A 15,811-nucleotide genomic window follows, 5' to 3' on the forward strand; every position below is an offset into this window, starting at 1 on the left:
TTTTGAAATTCATACCAGAGGTGCAGCTACTGGAGGCTGAGGGGTTGCACTCGCCACTGCCAGTATTTTTATTTAAGGCATTCAAGTTTCTCAGTTTGTTAGCCTTGACAAACAAACAATGCAAGAAAAAAGTGCATTTTACACAATGTTTATGTCCTAATATTATTGGGGAGAATCACTTTCTTTAAACCTTGTGAAAAAGGACATTTGCTGAGGAGATGCTCTGTAAGTACTATTCTATTTATTATAAAAGAAAATTTGAGTACAAGAATTCTACATTAACTGTTCTTTTTCTTTCCAGCAAATACTGAACCTTTAAAGCTTATCCTGTTTCTAAATCTGACTTTGAGGTGAAGAACTAAATATGAGTGCCTTATACAGCAGGATGGCTGAAATCAAACAGCTCTCCACCTCACATGAGGGTGGCTCCAGTGACACCCGCTGCTAACAGTATGGACCAAAGGGTCACAGCAGCGTTGGCTACAGCACCGCTAAAGGTCTTGTCGTGGGCATAGGTGATGATGTGCAGAGCCCCGCTGTAGGCCTCCTCACAGGTAGGCTGGATCTGGTCTTCAGGAAGCTCGAAGCTGTATGTCCCGTTATCTCTGAGCTCAAAGGTGAAGGTTAAGGGGATCCCCTGCATTCGAGCCCAGTCTCTGGATGAACCAGAGTTGGCGTCTGGAGAAAGAGTTTAGCAGTTACATTTCTGAACCACCTAAAAATCCTTCAAACATAATATTTAAAGATATGGGCAGTTTATTTTATTATAATTAGCAGCTGATTTGTTAACTCACATAGTACATCAGGCGAGGCTCCTACAGTGTAGTTCATCCCGTGAACCTTCCAAATTGCTTCTGCTGCACCCTTTCCGACCATCATCTGAGGAATTAGAAAGGAATTTTTGCATACAGTCACTTAAACATGAGTCCACAGAATCTGGAGGTGTATGTTTTCATTAATAAAAGTTCAGAGGAAAGATATGAGATGCCACTAACTGTATAAGGCAATCAATACTGTTTTAAAAGTTATGGTGCTCCATGAGTATTTGTGACCTACTGTTCCCTTATCCTATTCTATATGTTTATCCTTTGATTCTGCTGGAGTAGCTTTGCATGATTTATGGTTCATCTTAATCCTTTTTGTACAGAAGTTAATGCTGGGTTTGGAAAGTGAAGATACCAAAGTATAGATATACTGAAATCAGACTAGTGTTAATAAAACTTCCAAATTAATTTGTACTGTAAGCTCCAGTAGATTTATTGGACAGGCTGTGATCAGTTCAGCTGTGTTGTTACTCCTCTTAAAATTTACTGTTCTTTGTGGACTTTGAGTTTTCATGCATCTATAATGGCTGCTTTCCAGCCTCTACTCAGTTAAAAGCAATTAAAAGTACTGAATCATCAACGCAAGTTAGAGAGCATTATTTTTCTTTATATTTTCTTTTGGTAACTAAGACTCAGTCGTGTAATTTTAATATCAGCTAGCTAAATAAAATCTAGCAAAGCCAGACATATAAAAATGTCTTTACATTATCTGGTATGGGATGGCTGAAATAACAAGTGTGCATGGGACATGGTGTCACATGGTTTATATTGTGATTGATTATTTTTCACCTGCAAATGTTCCACATCAAAATGGTCCTACTAGATTCATCTTAATCACAACAAACGATCTGCATCAGGAGTTTAAAAATTATATGTAATCTCAGAAAATACACTCTCCAAAACCAAAGTAAGTTTTGTACCTTTTAAGAGGTAATGCAGAATTTCACTGCTGTACTTATTTGTATTTTACAGAGATCTTTCCTAAAGCTCTGTTGACAATTTTGTACCACAAAGTAAAGGTAAAACAATGAACTCTCTTTTTTCTTTTTTTTTTTAAAGTAGAAAATTGGTTACATGACAATGCATTAATTTATTTTGATAGTTAAAAAAAAAATATTATACATCATACTGTTGGAAACAGATTAGTGTTTATATTAGCTCATTCACAATATTACTGACCGCTAAAAGCTTTATCTAACCCATATCTAAAGTCAGCTTGACCTACATGTCTTTGGAGGGTGGGAGGAAGCTGGAACCAGTCACCAGGCACCGGGATGAGTGTGACAACACTAATGTCTGCCCCACTAGGCTGCCATTATACAAGACTGATATGAAATGAAACTTGTCAGAATGCTATATATATGTCTTTTATTTAACAGCAAAAACTTAAAACCTTGTAGCTGTTCTATATATCTGCGATTCACTGATGGGTGAAGTGAATAGCAGTGATTATCTCTTCATCATGGCACCTGTTTGTGGGTACAATGTATTAGGGATCAAGTAAACAATTTGTTCTCAGAATTGAAGTGTTAGAAGCAGAAAAGTGGGCAAGCTTAAGTGAGTAATTGAGTAACTGGCCACACAACTGGGTAATCTTAAAACTACAGCTCTTGTGAGGTGTTCCTGGTCTGCGGTGGTCAGTATCTATCAAAAGTTGTCCAAGAAGAAAACATTGGTGAAACAGCAACAGGGTCATCGGTGGCCAAGTCTCACTGAAGCATGTGGCTTCAGGCTGGCCTGTTTGGTCTGCTCCCACAGACAAGCTACTGTAGCTCAAATTGTTAGACAAATGTAACGCTGATTCTGATAGAAAGGTGTCAGAATACCCGGTTCATCACAGTTTCTTTTGTATGGGGCGGCATAACTGTAGACCAGTCATGTTGCACCAGGATGCAGAGGCAGACAGAGGCAGTGTGATGCAATTTCCTGCTGGGAAACCTTGGGTTCTACCACATGGATGGAAGGACTGACAGTACTATCTACCTACCTACCTAAGTATTGTTGCAGGCCGTGTACACCCTTTCATTTTATGGTTACAGTATTCCGTGGTGGCTCTGGCCTCTTTCAGGAAGAACAATGGAAAACTGGTTCAGGAATTACTTGAGGAACACAACAATGAGTTTGAGGTTTGGGCTCTGCCTCCAAATTCCCAAGATCTCAATCCAATCAAGCATCTGTGGGATGAGCTTGACAAACAAGTCCAATTCTTGAAGGCCCCACTTTGGAACTTACAGGACTTAAAAGATCTCATGCATCTTGTTGTCAATCTGGGAACTACTTTGGGAAAGATGAGAGTCTTTATCAGTGATTTATTTTGAGTGTTTTGGATTCCTAACAAGATTAGAAGAATTGAATCCCTAAACGACCAACCAAAGTTTGGTATTTTGGCTCCAGATTTTTGACCCAATACCTCATCTGCACTGTTCTTTCTTGGCACATGAGGATGAATTTAATGTCCTAGTGCATTTACCCATTTCCTTACTTGCTATCCTCTTTATTAATGTAAATGCACACAGATATAACCATTGTCAAGCTATAAAGAGTGTCTCAGAAAAGTGTAAAAAAATGCATCACTATATTTGTTGATATAAATACCAGCTCATTATAATTGGGGGCAGTGTAGTTGGGGTGTCCATAGGGAACCAGGATCAGCTGGCCGTAGGAGTGGATGGTGAGGAAACACAGGAAGATGTCCTTTTGGCTTCCTACAAAGTCAGTTACAGCCTTGGCCTCAGGCTCAGATGTTGGTTTGGTTCCAGGGTAGGTGTTTGAGCAACAGTCAAATGATACCCCAACGGCTGTGCAGGCAAAGAAGGAGAATATGAATTGCATATAATATTAACATGATTATTTTCACATTCTATTAACACAAGTTTACCTTTTGAAGTAGTAGTAACCCCTGGACTGAAGAATTAGGATACAAATTACAGTTCCTCTTTAGGCTGCTTCCCAAAGTGAGTCAAACCTCATAGACTCCTGTTTTAATTGTTTTTTTGTTTTTTTTTTTATAGACAAGTAGTTAAACAGTGTCTCACCGTTGCTAATTCAAGTCACTGAACTGCATATCGCTATTGTTTTTGCTGTTTGTTGCTGTTGCGATATTTGCAATGGAATTATCTAACAGGTAATGTAGCCTGGTACGTGGATGAGCGGTGATTAAAGTTCTGGTATTTTATCAGTTTTGTTGCTTAGTAATAATTGACAGATATGTGTGTCTATACTTAATGGAGCTTGCTAACAAAGCCAATAGCTTTAGCAGATAACTTTGTACTCTACCCTCATCTTCAAATACTTGTGACTCTAAAAAAAAACAAAATGGAAGTGACCAAATGCTGAGGCTTCAAAATGGAGTCCAAAGTCTCTAGGTGATGTCATGATATACACTTTGACCTTTGGAGCATATATCTATAACTTATAAACGTTTTTTGGCTACTTGGTTCAAACATCAAACAAAATATGAGTCTGTTAACATTGTTTCCTATTCACGGATGAGGTTTAATGGTTTTTGTATAGCGTGATAAGCTAAAGCTACATTAGCATTAGCATCTTGATTTTGGCAAATTGGAGGAAGCAAAGTTTAGTGTTTTCTTTGCTTTCATCTTTACTTTTAGCATGTCTTTCTCCACTAAGCAACACTGAACTTCAATACTAGCATGTATGTAGATACAGTCACTGTAAAAAGGAAGTTGTCATGATCCTGGGTTTTGTACCCTCTTCAACAAGATGGCGCCGAGTATGGCAGCCTCGTTGCGAGCTCCCCCAAGCAACAGCTTTTTTCTGTGTTTAATTTTACTTTTCCTTCATTTTTTCGCGAGTAGCACATGTCTCCTTGTGTACGACCGACAAACCTTACTGGACATAAAATACGGTCTTTCTTATAACTTTCCGGAGTTCAAGTTTTGCAACACGGACGCTCCGTTTGCAGACCCCCCATTCATCTCACCTGAGACGCCTTTGTTCTCTGGCCCTGGAGGCCGCAAACGCCGACGCAGAGGGAGAAGATCTGGCGTTCTGGTTCGACTGAGACGGCGCACTAACAGACCACCGTTACCCAGTTTATTACTGGCTAATGTGCAGTCCAGGGGCGGAGCGTGGGGGTGGCTTACTGGGCTTAAGCCCGGGTTGTTTTGTCAGAAGCCCGGGGTCTTTTGGAGTGTAATTTTTTCATAGTTAGATGCCTGACTGACAACTGTATAAAACAAAAGGTACACACAATATTCGAAGCACATAGTGCACACTGTGGGAGTTTACGACTGTGCGTGAATCCCCCCCTGATATTGGTATGATCTGAGCTCAGGCACTAAGCGACTGAGCGAGAGGGCGGGGCAGCTGCTGCCTGTGTGCGCTGTTGGAGAGACGGAGCCAGCCATACTAAGGAGAGCTAAAGTTTGACCAGGTACCAAATCAAATCATTCGTACCGTACAAATAATGTAAATATGATGGTGAATCACGAAAGATTGATATCAAACTGATCACTTGACCAATATTACGTTACTTGCTCTTCAAGTGAATCAACAAATGGCGAAATGAAAAGCTGAACAAATGCTATTTTTTAGAGAGTCTTAGCTTACATGTGTTTATTTCATATTTTCAGTTGTTTCCCTCCACGGCTAAATAAATCTGTTTCAGTAATGCACTGATATACAAGAATGGACATAAGGAGCTTCTTTCAAAGAAAAAACAGGTAGTATTTTATATATTATGCTTTGGATGTTGTTCAGTATATTCCTATGCAAAACAAGAGGAACTTCAACACACAGCAGTGTATTCACAGTTGAAACCAGATATTTACACTTTATGGAAAACACAAGAACATTTTTTTACTGTACAACATCAATTTAGAGTAAACTTGTTTTGTTTTGGATAAATAAATATTGAAATATCTTTTGAATTAGTTAAATGTCAGAATAAAGAGAGACAGAGCTTCTATTTTAATCACTTTCATCAAATTTAGGAGTACATGTACACTAAGTTTAGTGTTAATTAATAAGAAAACTGCAGACGATTCCATTCTGAGCTGAAGAAGCTTCTGATTAGTTAGTAGAGTCCATGTGAGTAAACTGGTGGCACAGCTGTGGATGCATATAAGGCAAAACACAGAGCCTGTTTCTGTGACATGGGAAAATCAAGAGATGTCAACCAAAACACCAGGAAAAGAACTGTGGAGCTCCATAAGTGTGGCTCAAGTTTGAATACAATTTGGTGCCATTTACAATTAAGAAATACAGACAGTTTCTCTCTTTACTCTTAAAGTTAACAAATATGTTATTGATAAATAATATATTTATCAATCTAAAAAACAAACAAACATTTAGTCTGATTTGATGTTACAATTAAAAAAGTGTTTTGATCTGAAGAGTGTGTAAATATCTGGTTTAAACTGTATATTTGATGATTGTCAGCACAAAGAGGGAGAGAGAGGAACAGAGAGGGAACAAGAGCAGGTGAGCCACACATGTTAGTCAAATGGTCGTTTACCAAGAGTATCACCGTATCATAGGTCCTCATGTATCTCGTACCAAGTGTTTCTTTTTAGGTTTACTATTTTTCAAATTCTATATTTATTAAGTTTTGCAGGCTTGTTTGCACAACAAGGCTAAATAATTATATAAACTTTTCTCAATCTAAATAGTGTACTTTGGTAGAATTAAAAAAATAAGTGTAGTGCAGGTCTATGATGATTTTTAGTGCTACTATCATCTAGTTCTGATTCTGGTTCTGTTTTGGTTAAGTCCTCAGTAGTCCTGATTTTGAACTGTTGTAGTCCTGTTTTAATTCCGGATCAGTTCTGGGTCTGGTTGAATTGGGGTTTAGTCCTCATGTCTTGATAAAGCCCCGACTTTGTTCTGCCTCGCTGCTTAATTAAAAAACTAGTTTAAGGTGTCCTGCAGATGTGATATATATTTTTCCCTATATGAAGTCATTTTTTTTTAAACAAAACTCAAAACAGAGCCTATTAATCTTTCAGTCATTTCTACCCCCCCCCCCCCCCCAAAAAAAAAAAAAAAGCCCTAAGCCCCGGGTGTTTTAAATGTCTGGCTCCGCCTCTGGTGCAGTCTCTGGAGAACAAGCTGTGCGAGCTTCGGGCACGGATCTCATTCCAGCGAGAGATGCGGGACTGCTGCGTGATCTGCCTCACAGAAACCTGGCTATCGGACAAGGTACCGGACTCCGCAATACAACTACGTGCATCGCGCGGACAGGTCACAGGATCTTACTGGGAAAAGCAGAGGCGGTGGTGTATGTTTCATGATCAACAACAGCTGGTGTGATTATGCGAACGTGCACCCGGTCAAATCCTTCTGCTCACCGGACCTGGAGTACCTGATGGTTAAGTGCCGGCCATTCTGGCTACCGAGGGAATTTACAGCAGTGATTATTATGGCTGTTTACATTCCCCCACAAGCCGACACTGACCGAGCACTCAGGGAACTGTATAGCGCGATCAGCAGCGAGGAAACCGCACACCCAGAGGCAGTGTTTATCACGACCGGGGACTTTAATAAGGGAAACCTGAAGAAAGTCTCACCCAAACTCCACCAACACATCCACTTCAACACTCGTGGAGACTGGCTACTTGACCACTGCTACACCTCTTTCCGGGATGCGTACAAAACCCTCCCCCGCGCCCCATTCGGCCAATCAGATCTCCGCTCCATCCTGCTCCTGCCCGCCTACAGGCAGAAGCTGAAACAGGAAGCTCCAACCCGGAGGGCGGTGCACTGTTGGACGGACCAATCGGAGTCTGCGCTGCGGGACTGTTTTGATCACGCGGACTGGGAAATGTTTCACGTGGCTGCTAGGGACATTGATGAGTACACAGACTCAGTCTGCGGATTTATCAGGAAATGCGTGGAAGATGTCGTCCCATCCAGAACAGTTAAATCCTTCCCAAATCAAAAACCCTGGATTAACGGAGATGTTCGCGCGGCACGGAGCACCGCCTTTGCCTCCGCGAACACATCGGACTACAAACACGCACATTACCAACTCCGGAAGACGATCAAAGCAGCCAAACGTGAGTACAGGGACAGGGTGGAGCAACAGTTTGACAACCCTCGGAGTATGTGGCAGGGACTAAACACGATCGCAGACTTTAGAGGGAAAACCAGCACACCGCAGACCACGGCCTCTCTGTGTGAGGATCTAAACGTATTCTACGCTAGATTCGACACAGCGAACACCATGAGACCGGACAGTGTGCGCACCGCGGATGACGTCAGTGCGCACACTGTGTCTGAGGAGGATGTGCGGAAGTGCTTCAGGAAGGTGAACGCACGCAAAGCTACTGGTCCGGACGGGATTCCCGGCCGCGTCCTCAGGTCATGTGCGGCTCAGCTGGCTGGAGTGTTCACGCACATCTTCAACCTTTCCCTCTCTCTGTCTGTAGTCCCAGCCTGCTTCAAAATGGCCACCATCGTCCCTGTACCCAAATCCTCCACCATCTCCTCATTGAACGACTGGCGACCTGTAGCCCTGACCCCCATCGTGAGCAAATGCTTCGAGAAGCTGGTCAGGGACTTCATCCGCTCTGCACTACCCGACTCACTGGACCCTCTACAGTTCGCATACCGCCACAACAGGTCCACTGATGATGCCATAGCCCTGACACTACATACTGCCCTGTCACACCTGGAGAAGAGAGACACGTATGTGAGAATGCTGTTTGTAGATTACAGCTCAGCATTCAATACCATCGTTCCCTCGAAGCTGGACAGGAAACTGCAGGATCTAGGACTGAGCAGCTCCCTCTGCAGCTGGATCCTTAGCTTCCTGTCTGACAGACGCCAAGTGGTCAGACTGGGCAGCATCATCCCCCATCACACTGAACACTGGTGCTCCACAGGGGTGTGTACTGAGCCCTCTCCTATACTCACTCTACACCTACGACTGCACAGCCACTAACAACTCCAACATCATTGTGAAGTTTGCGGACGACACTACAGTGGTAGGTCTTATCACCAACGGTGATGAGACGGCCTACAGGGAGGTGGTCAGCGCCCTGACCCACTGGTGTCAAGACAACCATCTCACCCTCAACGTCGCAAAGACAAAGGAGTTGATAGTGGACTTCCGGAGGTGCAGAGAAGTACACACCCCCATCACCATCAACGGCGCTGCTGTGGAGAGAGTGAGCAGCTTCCGGTTCCTTGGTGTACATCTGGCTGAGGATCTTACGTGGTCAGTACACACAAACAAAACAGTGAAGAAGGCGCAGCAGCGCCTCTTCTTTCTCAGGAGACTGAAAAGATTCGGCATGAGCCCCCGCATCCTCAGGACCTTCTATCACTGTGCCATTGAGAGCATCCTCACTGGATGCATCACCACCTGGTATGGCAACAGCACCGCCTACAACTGCAAAGCTCTCCAGCGAGTAGTGCGGTGCTCTGAACGGATAATTGGAGGTGAGCTTCCCTCCCTCCAAGACATCTACAGGAAGCGGTGCCTGAGGAAAGCGGGGAGGATCATCAAGGACTCCAGTCACCCCAGCCATAAACTGTTCAGACTACTTCCATCAGGAAGGAGGTTCTGCAGCATCCGGTCCCGTACCAGCAGACTGACAGACAGCTTCTTCCACCAGGCCATCAGACTGCTGAACACTTCATAGACACCTCAGCTTCACTACTGGAACTTTAACATTATGCACTCCATACTGTACAGTAATGCCACTGTTTTGCACATGTCTCAACTCTGTATATTTTTATATATTTTATTTATTGTTTACTCTATTTAACTTGTAAAATATGTGTACGTACACACACACACACACACACACACACACACACACACACACACACACACACACACACACACACACACACACACAGAAAAATATTTAGTATACACATCCAGGAATGCATATACTATTATATATTGTACATATATTTATTCGTTTCAGATGTAGCCATTCTTGTATTTTGCTTGTTTACATTCTTGTATTTTGCACAACTCTGTTGCTTGTGAAGCTCGCACACAAGAATTTCACTCACATGTGCTGTACCAATGTACCTGCACATGTGATGTGACAATAAAAGTGATTTGATTTGATTTGATTTGATACCCAGCGTTTTCTGTTTGGGACTCCGTTTTCTGTTTGATTTTTCCCATTTGACTTTGTTGTAGTGTTCAGTTCAAATATTACCTTAGGCTTAGGTTTTCATTACCTTAGGTTTTCATTCTGATTTTGTATTGAGCCCTCCTATGTTCCCCAGGCCTAGCTTGTGTTTCTGATGTGTCTGTGTTTAGTCAGTTTTGTCTTCGTGTTTACTTTGGCCTGCTAAATTCCTGTGTTTTAATCTTAGTGTTAGTTTCCTGTTTTATTTTGATAGTCTCTTATCCTTCAGGTTTTGTGTTCCCCCTTGCTCTTTAATTGATTCTGTTCACCTGTGCCTTGTTTTCCCCAGCTTTGTCTCTTTCCCTGATAAACCTCATGTCTATTTAAGTCCTCAGTTTCCCTTTGATCTTTGCCATGTCATCATTCCTGTTGTCAGTTTAAGTCGTGTGTCTTGTTGTTTTGTATTTTGTTTGCGAGCTGCAGCATTAAAGCTGTTTGAGTTCAATTAAGCCTGACTGCCAAGTCAGAATTAAGAGAGTAAGTAGCAGCCAGGCCCTGCTAATCAGATTCACTACATTAATTGGTCATCAGCAAGTCTGAGCCCCTCTATAAAAGTTGCCAGTTTGCTGGTTTGGAGAACTCAGGTGTGTGTTACCACAATGCCAAGAACAAAAGACATCAGCAGTCTTCTTAGAGAAGTAATAGTTGCTGTCCATTAATTTGGGAGAGCTTATAATAGCATTTCCAGAGAGTTTGAAGCTCATCATTCCACACTGAGAGAGATTATTCACAAGTTAAAACATTCAAGACCGTTGCCAATCTTCCCAGGACATCCCAGCCAATTCATTACAAAATGGGAGGTGATGATTTGGGCTTCTTTGGCAGCCACAGGACCTGGGAACCTGGCAGTCACTGAGTCAGCTTTGTTCATCTGACATGTAATAACTTAGAACTTTACCATGACTCCTGTGTTGTGACAGTGTTGTCTGATTAATGAAATGTGTGCACTTCATTGTCATGTATATAGGGAATAAGAGTAATGCACACTTAAAGATGTGTGTTTAAGTCTGTGAAGGTTCTCAGTCATCCAGGTCATCGTAGTCTAAAGAGCTTGGAAAGAAAAGCATCTGGACTTCTTTGGTAAATGGTCTGCATTTGTATAGCGCTTTTCTAGTCCCTAAGGACCCCAAAGCGCTTCACACTACATTCAGTCATCCACCCATTCACACACTGGTGATGGCAGCTACATTGTAGCCACAGCTGCCCTGGGGCGCACTGACAGAGGCGAGGCTGCCGGACACTGGCGCCACCGGGCCCTCTGACCACCACCAGTAGGCAGGTCAAAATCAGCCAAGGTTTTGGGTGGAACCGCTGTGAAACCTAGCCCCACCTTATCATAAATTCCTGAGGTCAAAAGGCCCAGGATGTGAGTGGGCATTAACATTGACATCCTCAAACAAGAGGACCTTTCGAGGAAGCCGATGTTCACATTTTGGACAGAGAAGACAGACGGTTTGAAAGAGGAGTAAAAGAAGCCATTTATATGCACTGTGAACGACCATCTTTGAACAGAGGAGGTGGTTTACGACACCAACTGTCTGCCATCTATAATCCAGATTTGTGATCCCTTCCCAGATGGTTTAACGCCCACTCACACCCTGGGCCTTTTCACCTCAGGAAATCACATGATAGGACACCTGAAACCTTGGCTGATTGTGACCTACACCCGTTTTCACACCTTCACTCATGTGATTAGGTAGAGGATCAATAGGGGGTCCATGACCCTCTTGGGGACACTCCCATAGGGCTTAAATCTGGGACTCTCCACCAGTTGCTCTTAGAACTGAAGAAGCTTCTCGGATGAGAGGTGAAATGTCTTCAAGCAGCTTAAAGAAGTCCAGACGCTTTTCTTTCTAAGCTCCTTAGACTACGATGTGTATTTAAGTTATCTCAGGCAGTCTGTCTTTCATTTTTGATGTTTATGTAGTGTCTGAGTTTAGCTAGGAACCAGTTCTTTTGAGAAGACACTGATGAATCTTAGAATTGTACATAAAACTGTGATGCATATGGTTTAAGCACAGATTGGTGGAAAAGAGTTTCATTAATAAAACCAGTGAGTCACAGAAATAAGGTAAAAGATGCCAAAAGTTCTCCAAAGACCTGAGGAGAGTTTCATGCTTGGCCATAATTTCAAAAACAGCAATAAAAAAATAAATAAAAAGGAAAGACTGCAACGATCAGCTTTCACTGAAGAACAGCTGCATCACTCACTTCCCCAGTTGGCATCAAAGTTGCGGTTGAGATCGGTGCCATAGCAGCTGCAGTCCTCAGGACCTGGTGACCTGTTCTTCCTCCACAGTCGAGTCTGAGTGGAGCAAAATGTTCAGTCAGTCATAAATAGAATGGCAGCACAACATTTTTGTAGATATTAAATGCTTCCTGTGATTGATGCTGTTCATTATTATTCCATGTGTCTTACTGTAAAAACATTAGATTATTTTGTACTTGAAGGTTTTTGAGCAATAATCATCCTATTATATCCTGTTCATCTGTGGTTTGAGATCCTGAGTGCACAACCCTAGAAATGTAATTGGATAAATATCTATCTATTTAATATTTAATTTAATATATCTATCAAATACGAGGACTGACCGTCTTATTTTCCCACGTGTAGATGTAGCCGTCTATATTGAGCACTGGAGTGACGTAGAAGTCCACGTTCTTCATCATCTCTTCCATTTTGGCATCTGTTTTGTATGTCTGCAGAATCTGTTTGGAACAGACGAACACACATCAGGGGCAGGCTGACACACTGGAGGACATTTAGTTATTAAATTAGATTCATTTTGTCAGACAGGATGTTTTCTCCTCACAACAGAAAACAATCAGGACAACAAATTAGAAGATTTGCTGTAAATCTTAATTTTATTTATATATTTATTGCCTTTTAACATCAATCACACTCAGGTCAGGTCACTGGCAATCAAACTAGGGGTAGGGTTAGGTTAATCTCCACCCTTTTTAATAGAATTTATGCGTGTTCTGGAAAATTCAAACTTAAAATAGTTAAAAAGAAATACTACAATACCAAATACGTTATTTAAAATGAAATGTTCTTGTTTCTAGAATAAAAGTGGCTAACAAAATCCCCTAGCATTAACTTTACCCCTAGAAGGGTCCCACGAGTCCTGGTGGAGGTATATTGACAGCAGCTCTCTTACCTCTCTAACAAAGTACTGGCAGAAGGCTGGAGCGATCCATTCTCTGGCATGTATTCCACAGTCCATCCAGATAGCTTTCTTTTCCTTTCCAGTATTCAGGCCAATCTGGAGAACAAATATCAAACATCCGTGTGCATCAGTATCCGTTTGGCATATGCCAGCTTGTGATCTGAAACTTTGTTTACCTTGAGCAAGCTAATATCCCTGCTTTCATAGGTCTTTCCATATTTCACCACGGTTACAACATCAGGGTGATCCTTTACCATCTGTTCCATCCAGCTAGTGATCTGTAAAATGGAGTACCAACATATACTGCAGTCTTACAAACGTTTGACTGGTTAGCTGTCTTTCTCTAATATCCACACACGCACAAACATGTATCAAACCCCTCATTTCTTGATAATTTGCTTCCAGACTTAGGGTCTTTAGCAATAGTTCTGCAGATTTTCTGGATATCCTTCAAAGTTTTTCTTCGGTAACTTGCTTCTTTTTCACCCATTTTCAGTCCAGTTCTTGTATCTGGCCATTTCAAGAAGAGTATTGTTTTTTTTTTTGTGTGTGTGCATTAAACAACTGTTAAATCACCATGAACTTATGGAAATATGAAGTTAAAAAAGTCACATATCTAAAGGGATAAACCGGTGTTGCATCGCTATAATAGACAACTTAGCAAAGAAAGTGCCTTTGGCCAACTGTTGTGATTTGGTGCTATAGAAATAAAACTGAATTGAACCAAAATTGGTCTTATGGAGTGATGAGGTTGATTTGGTTCAAATCGGGATCAATCTGTACAGAGGAGTCAGGGGCGAGGTGCAAAATTATCACATTTCCATAAATGTTGCATGTTCCAGTAAATTATTGCATCTGTTTCCTGTTTTTCTTGGAAAACATTAACAAAATGAGGGCTAGCTCAAGACTTTTGTACAGTGCTGTATAAACAGCATATTTTAGAAAATGTGTGTGTGTGTGCATGTGTGTGAGAGAGATGTGACATCTGAGTTATGTGTGTCTCACCTCTGACATGGGGTGGTATTTATAGTAGTCATACTGGGCTCTGTTGCACAAAAAATACACGAAAATCTTGAGAAGCAGTTGACGTTAATCATACCTCAATAATAGTATGCTCTTTTATCTGGGTTGTAGTTAATAGTTTTTAAAATTACAAGCCTGCAATAATCAATTTTTAACTGCTTCAAAGGCAGTCTATCCAGCTGTTGGTCAGTACAAGCTAAAAAGCCAGCATCGGTGATGGTACAAGGGTCCATTGTCAAATTTTTCACAAAACCACATTCTGCACAAATTACAGCAACATAGGTGTTTAGTAAAGGAATCTGTTCAACCATGTTTGACACATTATGAAATAAAAAATTAGAGAAAAGGTGCCATGAACTACTGAGCAGCTGAAGTGCTATAATAGGAAAATGCTTTGCTCTAGAGCCTGGGTCTCAAACTTAAATGAGCTGTGGGCCACTGCCGGCGCTGACGTCTCATGTGAGGGCGACTTAAGTGTTCAAGTAGTACAAAAAAGAAAAAACTTATTTTAACATTGCACTCAACAACAAACAAATCCTCCCTAACAAAAAAAGTAACTTCAAGGGCCAAACTGAATTATATTTCTTCATGTCAATATACGGGCCGCAAGTAGGGGTGACGTGGGCTGCAAGTTGCTCCCGGGACCCCTGCTCTATAGACTACAGCAGCCAGCCTCCTCCATATTATTACAGAGAAGAAGGATGAAGATGAGCATGTTTAAACTTAAAAAAAAATCTTGCTACCACCAAATGAAAAATTATTATATATTTAAAAGCACAATAAAGTTTCTTTCACTAGGCCATTGGATACTTTACAACCCTCCACGCCCTGCTCTCTGCTCAACTGTCTTACAATAGCCCATATTCAGCCCATAGCCCATATTGACCCCTGTCCCCAATTCAAAACCCTTTTGTATATAGTTAGAATATATGTGTATTTATAATAATAAAAAAATTACATCAAGACAACTTCCTTGTTTGTGTACACATAAATATACAAAATGATCTCAGTTTTAATATTTATTTGTCTTTAAGCTATTTTTAGTTAAACAGGTTGTAGCTGATGATGTGCAGATGTGTCGATGTGTAGATCATTTTTACTCTTTAAAAATACTTTAAAATTCTCAACACCATCTTAACGTCTTGAACGCTTCCCAGCCGTTAATCTTCAGTGTACCACTTTAAACAATGAAAGTCAGCAAATAGTGAAGAGTAGCAGAAATGAAGGAAGTAACAAAAGTGAAAGCTTTGTCCAACTTATACCAACATCACAAGGATTTGTATGCTAAGAATATTTTGAAGGTAATTATCTATTTAAAAAAACAACAACCCCTGATCAGATCTATTTAATGAACAAAACTCACCTCTCCACTGTTGCTGCTCCCACTGCTGAGAGCAGCAACACAAAACTCATTCCCACACAGTCAAGCATTGTCTCTTTGTGAAAGTAAAGTCCTTGTCTGTACTGGTCTGCTTTACTGATTCCAGAGAAGCCCAGTAAAGAGATACATGTGTTGCATTCTACTACTTGTTAATATTTGATCTGAAATGACTAAGTGAATTACTTTACAATGGAAAGTAATGTATCCGTCATCTATTTATATCATTAACTGCCCATGATCATGGCCATAAAATTCGGTGATTGTGCTGACATGTAAAGTCGCTCTCTTTTGTAAATG

The 15,811-nt window shown here is 41.3% G+C and overlaps 2 protein-coding genes across 3 annotated transcripts in view; one reads left to right on the forward strand and one right to left on the reverse strand.

Moving 5' to 3' along the window:
- On the reverse strand, positions 1-15,579 carry cpo (carboxypeptidase O). Its single transcript, XM_080878779.1, has 9 exons — positions 15,497-15,579; positions 14,116-14,155; positions 13,287-13,388; positions 13,102-13,206; positions 12,533-12,649; positions 12,152-12,245; positions 3,420-3,622; positions 795-879; positions 1-678 (listed from the first exon to the last, which is right to left on the reverse strand). The coding sequence occupies exons 1-9, from the start codon at positions 15,562-15,564 to the stop codon at positions 413-415; spliced, it is 1,080 nt and encodes a 359-aa protein (XP_080734905.1). The 5' UTR covers positions 15,565-15,579; the 3' UTR covers positions 1-412.
- LOC308394435 (carboxypeptidase O-like) overlaps positions 4,841-15,811 on the forward strand; it is a 25,843-nt gene continuing 14,872 nt past the window's right edge. The window contains exons 1-2 of one of the 2 annotated variants that reach the window (XM_080878777.1): positions 4,841-5,029; positions 5,122-5,220. The gene's annotated coding sequence lies outside the window, so the exon portion shown is untranslated. Of the gene's footprint in view, positions 5,221-15,811 lie in introns of both variants that reach the window. The other variant, XM_080878774.1, reaches the window with a different exon arrangement.

Source organism: Rhamphochromis sp. 'chilingali' (genome assembly GCF_963969265.1).
Source record: "Rhamphochromis sp. 'chilingali' genome assembly, chromosome: 3".
Lineage (NCBI taxonomy): Eukaryota > Metazoa > Chordata > Actinopteri > Cichliformes > Cichlidae > Rhamphochromis > Rhamphochromis sp. 'chilingali'.

Bases quoted from the DNA above. Each gene is read 5' to 3' on its own strand.
- cpo (XM_080878779.1), bottom strand. From the start codon at position 15,564: ATGCTTGACTGTGTGGGAATGAGTTTTGTGTTGCTGCTCTCAGCAGTG. The intron at 14,156-15,496 runs GTGAGTTTTGTT...TTTGTGCAACAG, and splicing joins GGAGCAGCAACAGTGGAGAG to AGCCCAGTATGACTACTATA. The intron at 880-3,419 runs GTATTTATATCA...CTAATTCCTCAG, and splicing joins CCCCCAATTATAATGAGCTG to ATGATGGTCGGAAAGGGTGC.